The sequence below is a fragment of the Macrotis lagotis genome, chromosome 1 (assembly GCF_037893015.1).
Source record: "Macrotis lagotis isolate mMagLag1 chromosome 1, bilby.v1.9.chrom.fasta, whole genome shotgun sequence".
Classification (NCBI taxonomy): domain Eukaryota; kingdom Metazoa; phylum Chordata; class Mammalia; order Peramelemorphia; family Peramelidae; genus Macrotis; species Macrotis lagotis.
This window is the reverse complement of record NC_133658.1, coordinates 147,328,890-147,345,628: the sequence shown is the minus strand read 5'-3', so window position 1 is coordinate 147,345,628 and position 16,739 is coordinate 147,328,890. Positions and strand designations below refer to the sequence as shown.

General features: G+C 34.5%; 1 protein-coding gene across 11 annotated transcripts in view; it reads right to left on the bottom strand.

Annotated features, from left to right (window-relative positions):
* PSD3 (pleckstrin and Sec7 domain containing 3) overlaps window positions 1-16,739 on the bottom strand; it is a 765,972-nt gene that overhangs the window by 98,505 nt on the left and 650,728 nt on the right. For all 11 annotated transcript variants that reach the window (XM_074209077.1, XM_074209078.1, XM_074209080.1 and 8 more), the window contains one exon: window positions 6,782-6,972. In XM_074209077.1, coding sequence (XP_074065178.1) covers window positions 6,782-6,972 — 191 coding nt within the window. The remainder of the gene's footprint in view (window positions 1-6,781; window positions 6,973-16,739) is intronic.

The window sequence follows — 16,739 nt, the reverse complement described above, 5'->3', positions numbered from 1 at the left end:
ACAAAGTATGTTGACAATTCACTGAATTTTGAACAAATTTAAATCATTTTCCAAATCTATTCAGGCCCCACCTGGCCAGTAGCAGAATGGAGGCTAGTATTAATCAGTTTATATCAGAGAAGCTTTCATAAAGCCATGTCCCTTCTCAGTGACTTAGAATATGTTGTCCCCTAAATAAAAGTTAAAATAAATAAACATAAGATGTCTAAGGACCAGAGTTGGTCTGTTAATTTCTATATCCTGGTTTAAAAAATAGGTGCTTAATAAATTTTGTTCAATTGAATATATTTTCTTACAGTAGACATTAAATTAGAAACTTTCATCCATTGGACAATATATCCCACTGAATTTCACACAAATATGATATGTTTCAAAGTTAACTTTAAAAATAAAGTAAGATTTCAACTTAAGAATTTCATATTAATATAGTTGCATTGGCATGATCACTTTAAGAATAGGAAAGAAAAACATTTGAATTAGTAGATAAGGAATGAAGAGCAGATCAGAAGACAGATTTTCAGTTTATTCATTTGGTCTGTTAGTGTAGGAATATAAAATAGGTATCCCTGGAAACAATAATAGCTAGGTCAGGAAGACATTTGTCAAGCAACTAATCATATAGTGTTTTCTAAATGCTTATAGATGCTAGCTATTAATCTTTATGGTTTTGCATGAGAAGAACATATAGTTGGGTTATTATTTTATCCTCTTCAAATTTTAATATTCTGCATGATATTTTTCACTGCATTATTTTTTCTGTAGCTTTTAAATGTCTATTTTGTTCCTGATAATATCATTTTCCACCTAGGAACAGAAGCTTTTTGAGAACAGGAGTCTTCTCTAATAGTATGTATTTCTTTTTTTAAAATACATTGTTTGATATGTAATATATGTTTAATAAATAAGAGGAATAGAAGAATGAAGAGATAGTGTTTCATAAGCATGGCAAACTGGTGTGAAAATGCACAGCAACACTACAGATCCAGATCATTTTTGGTTTAATAAGTCTCAGTTTAGCTAAACTTGTTAGCTAGTAAGTTGATCAGTCAACCAACATTTATCATATGGCTTCCATGTTCTAGGCAGGCACTGTGCTAAGAAGTGGGGCTTCAAAAACATTTCCTGCCCTAAAGGAGTTTACAGACTAAAGGAACAGGAGTTGGAAAAAGTGGGGAATAGTAATTGAGGGAAGGTAATAACATGGGATGGAATGAACTCAAATTAGGAAGAAAGTCAGAGAAGCTAGGAGACAAAGATGAGGAGTGAGAGGTTCCAGGTATGGAGGACAGTTATTAAATATTAGAACTTGGATCAGAACCCATGCCCACCTGCTATCCACATTATAAATGTCATGGAGAAATAACACATGGTAATTATACAGTCTGCCAAATAAAGATTCTTTAATTATTTCTAAGGTATTGTTATTTTTAAAAGGCTACATGACTTCTCTAAGTTCATATGATATAAAATTTTAAGCTTCATCTAGTTATGATCAGACATGGTCTGCAAGAATATGGGTCCAGTAATAGACTAGACTTAGGGCAGCCAGGTGGTATAGAGGAAAAAGAGAGACAGAGAGAGGGAGAGAGCGAAAAAGAGGGAGAGGGAGAAAGGAGGAGAGGGGGTGAGAGAAATGGGGGAGAGGAAGGGAGAGGGAGAGAGGAAGATGGGTCTGGAGTCAAGAAGACTCATCTTCATGAGTTCAAATATAGCCTCAGTCACTTCCTAGTATGGGACTCTGGGTGAGACACTTAACCCTGTTTGCCTTATTTTCCTCATTTATCAAATGAGCTAGGAAAAAAATGGCAGATGCCAAGAAAACCCCCAGTGGGATGTGGAAGAATCTGACAAGAATGAAAATGGCTCAACAATAGACTACACATCTGTTTTCTTAGGACCCATTGAGAACCAACTAAGTTCAAAGAGTCTCATTAAACAGGTAGGACATATATTCGTTCAATAGATAGAATGGATTTGTCCTCTACGTTTGTTCACAAGGTGTCTCCCCCAGGAGACTGGGAGCTCCTTGAAGATCAGGACTGTGTTATGCCCCTTTTGAATCATTAGCACTTAAAACTATACTTGGTCCATAGTATTTATTGACTGACTGAATGCAGTATGATTGATTCTCAGACAGTTGCAGAAGGGTTGCAAACTTCATGGAAGGAAGAAAGAAGAAGCCATAGCCTCTGATAGTGGCCCAACTCCATTTCATTAGCTTCTAAGTGTTATGATGATAGTCTTACTAGCTGGGTGACTTTGAGCAAGTCACTTAACTCCTCTCATCTTCAGTTTCCTCTTCAGGACAATGAGGATAACAATAGAATTTAATTCACATATTTATTGTGAAGATCAAAGTGCATTGCAAATTTTAAAGTGCTATAAAATTGCTAGCCATCATTATTACATAGAGCTTTTGAAGTATATAATCACTCAGCATCAGATCCTGTAAGTCATTCCATGCTTCTCTAGAGTTTGACCATTTATGGTTTCTTATAGAACTAATACTCCATGGTATTCATGTACCATAACTAGTTTAACCATTCCCCAAATGATGGGTATCCATCCCCTCAATTTCCAATTCTTTGCCACTACAAAAAGAATGCTATGAATATTTTGGAACATGTAGGACTTTTCCCTTTTTTTACATAATTTCTTCTGGATATGGACCTAGAATTGGACTTGCTAGGTCAAAGGGTATGAACAAGTTTTATTATTCTTTGGGCATAGTTCCATATTGCTCTCCAGAAAAGTTGGATCCATTCACAACTCCACTAGCAAGGCAATAAACGTCCCAATCCTCCCACAACCTCTCCAAAACTGGATGTGATACTGAACAAAGGGAGTAGAACCAAGAGAACAATGTACACATCAACAACAACATTATGAGATGAACAACCTTGATGGAAGCAGCTCCCCTCAGCAGTTCAGAGAACTAGGAAAACTGTATTAAACTGGCTATGGACTATATTGTCCCCATCCAGAGGAAGAAAAACAAAACCACACACACACACACACGCATACAAACAATCCTCCAGAATCTGATGAACACTTCATAAAAATAATCTCTTTTGTATCTCTTTTTCCTGAATGTTGATCAAAATATGGATGTACAATATTAACCTGACTGTTTAAGGGAGCATGAAAGGAAATTTTGTTAATTTAAAAATATATATGTGCATATGGATGAAAATAAATAAATTTAAAAAGTACATAATTGATTTAATATATAACCTTTCAAAACTACTCTGCATGTCTATAATTCATCCTGGCCTATCTTTTATTCTCTTCTCATTTTTGAAAGATGGAGAATAGGGAACCATTTTTGAAATTCCTTTTGTCCCCATTTTCTCCAAAGAAAAAAACAAATAAGAAACTAAGTCAAGCTTTGGTCATGTCAAAAAACATGTGTCTCATTCTGCACCTCAAGTCCACCACCTCTCTGAGGAAGTTTTTCATGACATCAGGTTTCATTTTTGCCTCTTGGAATCTCTCTTACTCATTGCTCCTGGTTCTGTTGTCTGACGTCAAGTAGAGTAAACCTAATCCCTTTTATATATCTGTCCTTCAAATATCTGAAGACAGTTATGAGTTTTCTGCTTCTGCAGGCTAATAATCCAAGTCCTTCAAATCACCCTTACAGGACGCAGTTCATTCATCCTTCCAGTCCTGACTATTATCCATGTTCTACCTCTAAGTTCTTCACAGAGAACTAACTCAATGAACAAATCATAGAACATTACAGATTACTAAGAGCCTTCAACTGCCTCTGGCAATATCTACACACAAGCCAACTATCATTATCAAAGACCACATACAATCCTAGGAAGTATGAGCTCTTTATTTGAGGAAGACTTTTTTTTTTAAAGTATGGTGCTTTAAGTCTCCTACATAAAGAGGGCTACATAATAGTAAACAGAATGGCTTTGGAAGCCCTAGGTTCAAATCCTTCCTCTGACACAAACTAGAGAAGCTCCCTCTGAAAACCATCACCATCTCTCAAAGAGTACAGACAAGTTACTAAACTGTCATCTACAAATGAAAAGTCTACATACTGATGGAATCACAGATCTAAATTTTAAAAAAGAGTAATCTTATGTTACCCTTGTACAATTTACTGTTGTTCATTCCCTTTTCAGTCACATGTGACCCTGTGATTCCATTTGAGATTTTCTTGGCAGAGACACTGAAGCAGTTTACCATTTCTTTATCCAACTTATTTTACAAATGAGGGCACTGAGGTAGGCAGGGTTAAGTGGCTTGACCAGCATCACCTTGCTAGTAAGCATCTAAGGTCATATTTGAATTCAGTAAGAGAAGTCTTCCTGATTCTCAGCCCAGTGCTCTATCTATTGCACCACCAAGAATACTATGATTGTACTTCAGTCCCCATACAATAAACATATGACATTTAGAAGTTATGGCAAGGAAGTATGCAGTTTCCATCTTGTAGAGGAACCATTCATACATATCTTTTAATGACATTTTGAGGGCATGTGCCTTTAGGTCATTTTCCAGAGTCTCCCAGATGCTTTAGTCACAAGATAAAAAAGGTACAGATACAGAACTAGAAGAGATCTTAAAGGTCATATGGAAACAAACAGAAAATGGTGACCTGCCCAATTGGAGCCACTCATGTACTAAATAGCAGTCAGAATTTGGAACCAGATAATATGACTCTAGATTCAATATCTTTCTACTACACTATACTGCCCCTCATCTAATTCCTTTTTTTATTTTTTTTTGAGAGCCTATGTCTCTCATTCTCACCTAGGATAAAAGTGTATTGGCCACTCTTGGGTTGGAATCCCCAATACTAACAGGCACAGAAACTTGAACCTACTTGATATTTCTACCTGGGGCTGGAGGTTCGCCATATTGGTGTTGGACTTCACTTTTGGACTCGACCACTTAGCGAATCTACCTGCCCCTGCCTCCCTAGGATCAAGGGCTACCTGCTGCTGCCCCTCATTTCAAAGCAGTTGATTTAGGTAAGTTATAAAGTTGTGGGTGATGTTTTTTACTTGATATAATCCAGAAAAATAAATTTGCATTCTTGATTTAACTTTTCTAAACACTCTCAAAATGTCAAATTTAATGAACCTGGTAAATACTGCTCCTCTATGAGAGATCCAACCTGTTCCTTTAATCATTATTTGCCTCAGGTTGTTAAAATTTTAAGCTGAGCAAATCTTTAAAATAATAAACAAATAAATAAAATATTTTTAAAATTCATGTTTCTAAAATGTGTTTTTTTAAATCATAACTTCAATCTGTTAACTGGTCCTCTGACTTCATAACAAATATTAAAAAAGAAAAAAAATTAAACATACCAACTCAAGACAGCTAAAGTGATCCCTTAAGAGACAGGTTAATCAAGGTTGTATGAGAAAATACTCTCTCCATAGAGCTTTGACCTGAATATTCATTTACCTATCACATACTTCAGCAGTAACTGTCAATAGAACAACATCTGGCCATGTTTGTACATGTGTAAAAAAAAAAACAGAATAGTTTTCCACCAAACAATAATGCTGAACCCAAAGAACATAAATAAATCTCCACTGCTTAATTGGAAAAGTGTTCAGTAGATCATTAGAACCAGGTTCTCTAGAAGTAATAAAGTATCCAGCTTCCTTCAAAGCTCAGCTCAGAGGTCACTGAGATAACAGTTAAGAGTCCGTTGTTGGGACTATATAGCAAATTCTGCCCTAAGAAATTAATATGAATAATTGGTAATCAAAGACAAATCTGTGGAGCCTAAAGTTTCATAAACTAAAGATGCAATTATCTTTCTTTCTTATTATTTTATCATTTAAAAATGCAAAATGTGGTAAAGTATAAAGGCCCCAAGAGCAGAGATCAACAAATCTCTCATTATATAGGTGTTTGGACAAATTAGCTAACTTTACTAAGCTTCAGTTTCCTTATATGTAAAACAAAAGATTAAATTATTAGATTGTCTCTGAAATCCCCTTAAGCTCTTAACATTCTATAATGCTAAAATTCTTTGATGTATACAATACTTCTCAAGAAGGATAAAGGGAATTACACAAGAAGAAATTATATATGATGAGGCTTCTGGGTAATTTCTAAACTACTGGTGTCTCTTTTATTTCTTAATCTAAAACGTTTCTCAGCAAGGGAAAGAGAACCAGGAAGTGATCTATTTACTTGCAATTTCTATTGTATCTTCTGGTTTAATCTACTACAAGAAGATCAATATGAACATCAAGATATTAAAAAAATAAATAACATTTGTTAATAAATTTTATTAAAATTATTTGTAAATAATGTATATATGTAAATAACAAATAAAAATTCTTTAAAAAATATTCTGTGATGACATTTGCAGAAGGGCAGGTATTTTATTAGAAAATACTTTCATACACCTTCAAAAGCATTTTTTTCACTTGCAAATAAAAAGAAAATCACTTACATTTGATTAAATCTAACTCAATAAGCCTCTCTTAAAAAATATTTTAAATGCAACTAGGGAAAACGAAATATTAATATAAATTAATTTAAAAATCCTTGAAAGCAAAAAAATTAACTTTTATTGAGTGCCTATCATGTGTAAAGAACTGTACTAAGTCCTGAGGGGGATTTAAAGACATTTAAATAATTTATGTTCTTACGATATAGAGATTACAATCTGATAAAAATGTGACTTCTAGTGCCTCAAGTGGAATAAAGCACAACAGTATAATTCATTCCAAATCCTGAATATGGAGACTGATATATGGATAATGTGAAAATGACAATAAACAAAATTGCTTACTCTTCTTTCCATCCATATCTGCATGGATTTTTCGAGCCAGAAATCCAGTTTTATAAACAGAAGCATTTGGGTCATGAGGAATGTCCAGGAAAGGATTAGTGGTGCTGCCAATGCGACTGATGGTCTTTGGATGGGTTCCATTAGCCTTCTCATCAGTTCCTTCTGAAGATTTTTTTTTCTCTTCATCATCTCTATTTTTTAAAAAAAATTAGGATGGGGAATAACAGAGATTTGGTTAAAAATATATATGGTTTATCACAACTTTACAAAATGATAACATTTAGCTTGTAATTTTTTCTTAATTATTTTGAAGTCAAGAGTACCAGAGGATAGAAGGACCAATGGATAGCAGTTAAAAGAAGATAGGCTTTACAAAAACAGGATCTACTTCAGGAGACATACTAAGAGTAACAGTATCTATATCACCATTCTATGTGCCAACTGAACCCTGGAGGAGATATAACACTGGTGGGATACAAAGCTTCAGTAAGACTAAGAAATTACTACCCTGAAGGAGTTAACAGTTTTGTAGAGATTAGATATGACAGCAATACAGATATATACTCATTGAACTATATATAGGACTCTGATTTTTTCCTAGGTTGTTGTTATTTGGTTGGTCAGAGGGGGTGGGGTTTTTTTTTTATCCAGATCTACAGTTTCTTTGGTAGAGGAAAATTACACCTAGCAAAATGCAGATTGGCAAAGATTTAGAGAGCTGCCTGGGGCCAAAAGAGCATTGAATTTTTAGGGTCACAAAGACAGATGTTAAAAACAATACTTCAACTGAGTGCTGGAACAGTTAAGGGTTTTAACATTCCTCTCATCTGCTAGGCTTCAGATTCTGTGAAAAAGATGCAATTTGAGTTCTGAAGGTAAAGAGCGTTATTGATTGGAGAGAAATATGAAAAAAGGTTAAAGCATTTGAAATGATGAGTAGCATTTAGGCTACAGAACTAGAGATCAACTCTAGTGACATATGAGGACATTTAGTCCAATATCCCTTCCCCTCCCTCATTTTTTAGATGAGGAAATGAAGGTCCAAGGTAGTTAAATTAATTGACATGCCCAATATTACTCCTTTAGTAAGTATCAGAAGTAGAATTAAAACTCAGATCTTCTGACATCAAAGCTAGGGTCATTTTTACTATACCAAAATTCCACAGAAAAAAACTGGAATGGGGAAATCACTAGGATACCCAAAGGAGTGATCAAGGAAGGAAATGGTTAGTGACTATTCTGGAATGTTAACTCCAAACTGTATTTTAACATCCTATGTGATCTTTTCATTGTCAAAGATTTCTCTGTTACCTCTAATAATCTTGGAGTAGACAACATAGTTGGGCACAGGGAAACTACTCCAATTTAGACATCTCTCTCTACAGGAGAGAAATATTTAGAGAAAAGCATAATGCGAATATAAAATTTTGATGATAAATTAAAAATTAAGTAAAATAATAATAATTTCATTTAATGGCCTCTAAAAAACATATGCCTAAAAACAGAATACAATACTAATGTGTTGGGGTTTTTTCCCCCCGATATTTCAGGTATTTTAATCTTCCCACCTAGTATATTCTAGGCTTCTTATGGGAAGATTCCTGAGTGAAACCTGCATTAGATGAAGTGAAACTGTGACAAGGCTGGTGGTATTTTATTTGCTATCTATACAAGGTCAAAGGTGTGTTATAAGGACATATGTCATACCACAGGGCTTACTTGGCATCACTCATATTTAAAATGGAATTTTTTCATGAGTTACTAATAAAATTCGACCACAAATTTTTAAACTTCCTACCAACTTTAGATTTCATGATTCTAACGAGATTCCCAATTAGTCTTTAAGGTTATCCAATTCTAATACCTAGTCTTTGACTTTTTTTCCTTCAACAAAATTCTTAAAGCAATTTTAACTTAACTAAGAAAAAAGATGTACCTTATTAGATTCAATAAAAGTCTCATTAGTTAACAATGGTTTGAAAAATAACTTAGAGAACCTTTGGCACTCCAATCAGTGCAATAATAGACCATGATTCCTGGTGGCTAAGTCAGATTCCAAGTTGAAATTTGCTACCCACCTCCTGACAGAGAGGTGATGGACTGAAAATGCAAAAATCAGACATATTTTTGGATATGACAAATGAGGAAACTTGCTTTGCAATAAGCAAATTTCTGATGAAGGTTTCCTTTTTCTCTATCTCTGGTTCAGTTGAGGGCTAGTGAAATAGGAAGTAGAAGAAAAGAACGATAGTTAATTGAAAAAATAATGTTATTAAATTTAAAAAATAAGATGTTGGGAATGTCTTAGGTAAGGTAAGGTAGCAGGCTGAGCAAGTTGGAGAAATCTGGAAAGTGTAAAACCAGAAAAGAAGCTATTAATTTCCTTACATGTTATGGCTATTTTAAGCTTCTGAATAGGCAGTCTAGTTCTATTTTTTCTAAGAACTTGATTATAGAATTTTGGCATGATAACTTCAGCAATAAGAACAACTATAAGATAAAATTATATACTTGCCTGACTGAAAAATGATGATGTTAGATATCTTACTAAAAGGATAATGGTATCTAAGGGAAAAAAAATTGCAAGAGGGATATAGTGATCTGATGATTTTAGTACTTACTATTGGAAATGATTTTTTAATCAAATAGAGAAACTAGATACACATTTTCAAATGTACATATTTAAAATGAGTAAAAGATGAATAATCTAATCTTTTACACAGAACCAGTTCATCTATTTGTACCATTTCATTATGAATTTAAACTAAAAATATAAAATGGAAAATCCTTATCAGTTAAATAAACTCTGACTAATTAAGTAAGCTTAATAACTGTTTGTAAATGCAAAGTTTTCAGTTTTCAATATTTTCTCCCATGTATTATCTCATTTTATTCTCAAAATTAATAAGCAAGCTATTATGCTCCCACAGAGCATCAATAACACCGAGATTGAAATAAGCTTCATTCCCCAAAGTCAAATTACAAAAAAAGATCTGCAACAATGGTAAACCTCAATATGGCATTTGTTTCCAAAAACATCCTTATTATTAAAGGAATTACAATAGATATCTGATATAGGGGTTGGTGAAGTTTTTTATTTCAGCCCTGACCTAGGATTTCATTATTGGTTTAAAAAATATTGGGGATATCCAAGTTGTGGAAATGCTCTCTATTAAGAGTTGCTAAGAATCGTAACAGCTAAAGGGAGTTTCCCAATTTCATGCAGCAAGTCTGTGTCCAAGATAGGTCTGGAGCCCTGGTTATTCTAATTCGCAGGCTAATCCTGTAACCACTAGGGAGAACATGGTGCCTCTCCTCTCAGGGCAAATATTATCCCCATTTTACAGATTTAAAAACTGAAACTCAAAAAAGATCAATAACTTATGTTAGATCACATGAAAAGGAAGTGGCAGAGTTGGGTTGAGAATTGTGAATTTTTTTGCAATGACATTTTAAGATTCCCCTCCAAGTCTTACTCCAGTGCCTCCTCATGGTGTGATGCCCAAGGGAAAAAAAAACTTTCCAATATGGTTCCAGCCATAGACTGAGTCTACTTTTCAGGGAGATGTCAAAGAGTTAAATATGGAGAAGCTAATTATTTGTAGACTAGCAATTAGATAATGAATTAATTGCCACTGACAACCAATTAGCAAAGAAAAATACAAAATGGCTCTCAGTCTTGTCTGGTCCTCACATGGCAGTGGCAGAATTGGTGAAAGAAGGGGCAGAGCTAAGAATCATATGGTATTTTAGACCAGCTATAAACATTAATTTGTCTTGCTAATATTTTACTTGTAAATCATACAATCAAGAGATAAGCCTTCTACTGAAAAACTCATCTTGAAATTACCAATATAGAACTATTCTTCATCTGTAGCATGTACACTTATCATGGTTATTCCTCAAAGTTTTGCCCTGAGTCATCTTCTCATTTTGCTCTACCCTGATTTACTTGATGATTTCATAAGTTCTTATGAACACAATTATTTGTCACTATATAGATGATTTGATTCTCAGATCTTTACATCTAGCTTTAGTCTCTCGTCAGAACTACAGTCTTGTGTCACCAACTCAATTTTGGACGTCTCAAAGTGGAAGTCTCATAGGCATCTCAAACTAACTATGTCTAAAACAGAATTCATCATCCCCCCTGAAAACTTTCTTTCTTAAGAATTTCCCCAATAATGTTGAAGAAAGAACTATCTTCTTAATCACCCAGTCCCACAAGTTTGGTGTTCTTTATATATTGACATAATCATGTCTGTTGATGCCTGTTATCAAATTCATCATAAAATTTTTTAAATTAAAAAAAAAAGGAAACTGGAAAACCTAAAACTGAGAACTATTTTGTTCTTTTATTTTTAAAGGTTTCAGGGAATTCAAAAGAATACAAGACTGAATGATTTTTTTTGTTGATCAGGTGAGATAAACATTTGCAAATGTAATTTACATCAATAGTTCCTGGCAAACAGGAGACACTTAATAAATGTTTATTTGCTTCCCTTTCTCTCCCTCTGGCTCCCAATTTGTTTTTAAAATTAGGTATCCCTATCTCACTCAGGCTAGAACCATAATGGCTACTCATGGGTCAGGTGACAATCAGCATGGGAGTTCTGATCTACTCCATTTCTAAACTGATTGGTTTGCTCCTCTTTAGGCAAGATGGTAAACCACCATTTTGAGGGGCTCAGACTTTATATAGACACCCCATCAGCTCAGTCATCAGTTCAGAGATCCCATGCTCAAGAGACCAGCCAGTCTCAGTTGTCCTAGGAGTGGTGGTTACACACTTCCCAGTACTATCAAGCATGGTTCAAGAAAAATGTTGTAGCTGTGCTGGAGATAAAGAAATAAAATGAAAAACAGTATGCCCTGGAGATTATATTATAGCAGATTGGAGAGTGGGAGTGGGAATGGAAATTAACATATAACCAAATATATACGAGATAACATTGGGCAAGAAAGTATTAACTAAGGGAAGGTTTGTGTTGGAGAATTGTGAAGAGGTTTGAATTCAGCCTTGAAAGATTCTCAGGATTCCAAGAAGTAGAGGAGAGAAGGAAGAATACTGCAGACATGGCAGAAACACCCAGTTCAGTTCAAAGAATAGCTAGTGTTCAAGTTGCCTTGAAGGAAAAAAAAAGAGTATTGTGAAATGGCTGAAGTATGACTACATTGGGCTGAGAATTGTGCTTTTTATCTTAGAGACATAATATACAAGTCTCATCTAAAACTGTTTACATTCACAGATTTGTAGATATTGACACTCAAGAACAATTATATCTTGAAAATAATGTAACTCAATAATTTGGGGGCAGGAGACGAGGAAGAGATAAAAGTTGTCATATTCAAATTATATTTTTCCCATACTTCTGTAAATTAATCATTTATTACTATATTAACAGCTACAGAATTAATGCAATACACCAAGGTATAGATTGTCTTTCTTTTCTTATGCCTTTTCTTTACACTTTTTCCAAGGAGCTACTGATATCTTTTGAGCAGAGAAATTACATGGTCAGATTTCTTTCTTAGGGATATGAGTTGGTAGCTGTATTAAGGTTGGATTAGTGATCAAGGAAACCAATTAGGAGAGTTTTGAAATATTTGAGGCAAGTAGGGCTGGAGATTTGAACTAAGATAGTGGTATGTGACAAGAGAGAAAGGGACAGATATGAGAGTTGTTATGGAACTTCAATTAACAAGATGTGATAACTCATTTAATATACAGTAGGGTTAAGAGAGAGAGGGGAAAGTCAAGGAAGCTTATGAGAGGCTATGATCCTGAGTGACTTAAAGGATGTAGGTTTCCTAGGGCAAAGTGGGAATTTAAGTGGGAAGATGAGATCATTTAGGGCATACTGAGTTTGGAATGCCTTCAAGACATCTTTAGGTATCAATAGTCAAAAGGTGATGATATTGGTAATATGGGCCTAGAATTGAGATGGTCAAGTGCTGATACTAATTCAGAGACTTTCTAGGTTAGTAGAACCTGCCCAAGTTCATATTTCCTAATGAAACCTTCAAGAACCCAGGATTCATATTATTGAGGCCTTATATTTAGGACTTTGGTATTTCAGTAAATAGTTGGAGGAAGAACAAAAATTTCTAACCTTGAGAATTATAATTTTGTTATAGTCATCAAAAAAGGCAGTCAATTGAGTATAAAATTAGCCTCACACAGAATAGATACTACCAATATCTTTACTTCTTCTACCAATTTTCCCCCTTTAAACTTAAAAGTCTGAGTTATTTTTTCCTTTTAGCCTTAGTCTTGCCAAGTGCAATGGCTGGCAACTTTAGTTAATCAGACCAAATCCTCTAGATTTTTAGTTTTATTAGAAAACATCACTAGTACCTGACAGGGGACCTCTGAAAGCAGTAACTACCTCTCTTACCTCTCCACCTGGGGAAAATAAATCAATAAAAGTTAAAGGAATATAAATTGAGATACCAAGTTTCACATTACATAAACAAAATTCACTTTATTTTTGAGAGTCCACTAACTTGCTCTGAGCTACTCCAGCAGATCATTCACTGAAGATGATGCTACAAATGATTTTGTGAAAATGATAATAGGAGAGAAGCAGTGGAGTTCTCTACCCTGGTGGTGGAAAAATTGACTAACACAGAAATAGGCCACTCTCCAGTTAAGAAAACTCCTGAGAGCTTATCTTCTCTTGAGACACTGGATTATAAGATAGCTTACAAAATCAATATTTCAAAAAAAATTTGCAAACTTCTGGCGTACCACATCTGTGAAAGTGCATAGTTGTCTGCACAGACTGGTCTATCTATTCTTAACACTGTGCTTCATTTAAAAATTGATAAAAACTATATAGATAGCCTTTATATTTTGCTAAGCCTTTTAATATGTCCCTTGAATCTTAAGTTTCTCTTGAGTTATGTGCCATTTATGTCTGGAAAAAGGGCTAATATATTATAACAGTACTATAATGGAGCCTCACTATCACACTCAGTCACATATACAGAAAGAAAACTGATTGTTTTAGGAAAAGAGGTCAAAATTGGTTTTTGAAACAACACATTCCAAGGAAACATGAAGACACCAAAATATACAGGTCTCATCTAGAACTCTATTCACTCTCATAGATTTATAGACATTGACCCTCAAGGACTATTATAGTGCATTTTGTTATCTTGAAAATAATATAACAATAATTTAGGGGTGAGAGATGAGGAAGGGATAAAAGTTGTCATATTCAAATTATATATTTCCATATTTCTACAAATTAGTCATTTATTACTATTGCTATATCAACAGCTACAGAATTAATGCAATTCAGCAAGATATATTTTGTCTTTCTTTTCTTATGCCTTTTGACAGTTTGTTAATATTTTGGGGGAAGGAGGCTATTGGGAAGGTGTCTGTATGGGTGACTATATGGTATTGCCTAGGGTATGAAAAAGGGCAATTAGCTGGTTAGGTGTCAAGCAACCTGGGCTCTTTTCCCAGCTGTGTTTCCAGTTAGCTGGATACACTTGGGCATATCACTTTTTTTACTAACATCTCAGATTCCTCAGTTTTCTCATCCATAAGATGAAGGGACTGGATTAGATGAGCTTCAAGGGCCCTTTCAGATTTAACTATAATTCTAGATACTTTCCAGCTGGGCACTAATGAGATTCAGGATGCCTGGCGATTCATATGCTGAAAGTCTAAGGAAATTCTTAGGTAAAGAAGTAATTAATTCTGAGTCTGATAGTACACCCCCAGAAGTTTATAAATCATAGCATCAGAGAATTGTAGATTATTAAACAGAGAGATCACATACCTCAGCTAGAAATGACTCCAATTTGTATTCTTTTTTGCCAAAAAAGCTTATATCATTGCTATTTTTCCCTGAAAAGACAGGAATTTGGCTAGCAGATGTACTTAGGCACATAATTGCACCTAAAAAAACTGAATGTGACTTGTGAGCTTCTGTGACATTTTGTTCCAAGCCAACAAACACTCTTCCCTTCAGGAAGGGAATGTGCACCCAACATCAATGTAACTGAGATTATCCATCAATCTAAGTTTGATTTTTAATTTCCAGTGTGCTTAGAGGCAGGCTAAAGATGTGGTAGAGTTTCAGAGGTATCTGAAGATATTAGCCATTAACCAATGAGATTTCCATATAGAGAATGTATCATTGAGGTCTATACACAGGTAGGAGGTCGAGACACAAAGCTAAGTGGCAAAGGTTTAAAGGTAATTCCACAAACTTAGTTTGGAGGCAATGCTATTTGAATAATTTGAAAGATTAAGATAATGCTATCTCATTCTGCTCGGGATGATGGAAGACAAATCTAGAAAATTTGTATTTCCCTTTCTTCTGAGGACTGATTTCCTCACTTTTCTCCACTCAAGTTCAAATTGAGACTTATCAATACCCATGAAGAACAATGGTGTAAAAGGCCATGCTCATGACTCCTCTATAAAAAGGAGCTGGACTGACTGCTTCAGGATAACCTAAAATGCCATGTGGATGGGTTACTCTTCAATGTAAATCAGCTTAGCACATTACATTCAACGATGAGATATCAGTATACTCTGACAAATAATACGACAGGTTGAAGACAGATAACTTTGAGGGAAAGCTGATTTTTTAAAGTATTTAGCAAAACTAATATTGATTCACCTAAGCGACTTTTTCTTACCACATCTCCTGCAAATAAATATACTTGTGTGTGTGTTTGTGTGTGTGTGTGTGTGTGTATAGTCTTTGTGCATGTGTGCTTACTTATATACACACATTGGTGAATGACACATGTGTTCTGCTACATACCTATATGTATAGACACATATGCATATGCACACAAACATATATGAAAGCACTATCAAATATGTACATACATATACACACCCAGTCAGAAATGAAATATTTCACTTTTTAAATATATTTTGCCTTACTTGTATTGTTCTGTAAAAAGTGCTCTGAAACTGACTGGAAAAAAATCTAAATGATCAGCTTGTGATTAAGAATAAGTCCCTCAAATCCTTTAGTAATGTTCCATAATACTTTTCCTTAGTAATTTTAAAGTTCTTTCAGTTCCATAGAGACCAATAACACTTCATCTACTTAGCCACCTGACTGCTCCTCCTATTCTGAAGTAAAAAAAAGAAATAAAGATGATTAAGATTATATAATCAATAGATGACATCATGCTTTATTGTTCTTTTTCCAGTATCAAGCCCACGAATATTTCAATTATAAGAAGGTTGCTGCCATTCTCTTCTAAATGTTGATGTAATTCCCAACATAAATAAGGAATGAAGGTGATATTCTTCACTGATGCACAAACTCCTTGTCAGGTCTTTAAAAATGAAACATGTCCTTAACACAATAAACAAAAGATTAATCTTTTCTGCTACTTTAACTCCTGCTATGGGAATATTTAGAGGAGCATTATAAGGAACAGACCAAAAAGATACTGAAGAGCAGAATGTGATTCAAACTCCCAAAAAGACACTATAAGCTTCTTATTTTCATCTTCTAGTCTAAAGAAGAGATTAAGTTTCCTTTTCAATTAACAAAATTTACTTTTCATTTTAGCTCTTCAGATAAAAACTCCTGAGTTAGGAAGGCAATGTGGAACACTGGAAAGGGTAGTGATTCTATATTAAGAAGACACAGGTTCAAATTTAACTTATAAGGCTTACTAGCCATGTGACCTTGGGAAATCACTTAACCCCCTTGGGTATGAGTTTTCTCATACAGAAAATGAGGGAATTCAATGAGATATCATCTAAGAGCCTCTCTACTTCTAGGTATATGATCCTATGACTAAAAGTCAATTGTGGAAAGATAAGTCCAAGAGTCCCCAAAATAGTGATGACCGCCATACAACTATCCCTGCTTTATCAGCCTCTGCAATCAACATCCCAGGGAACAATCCTTTTGGAGATTCCTCCTGACATGTCCTTCTACAGGTGCCACAGAGACCAACTACT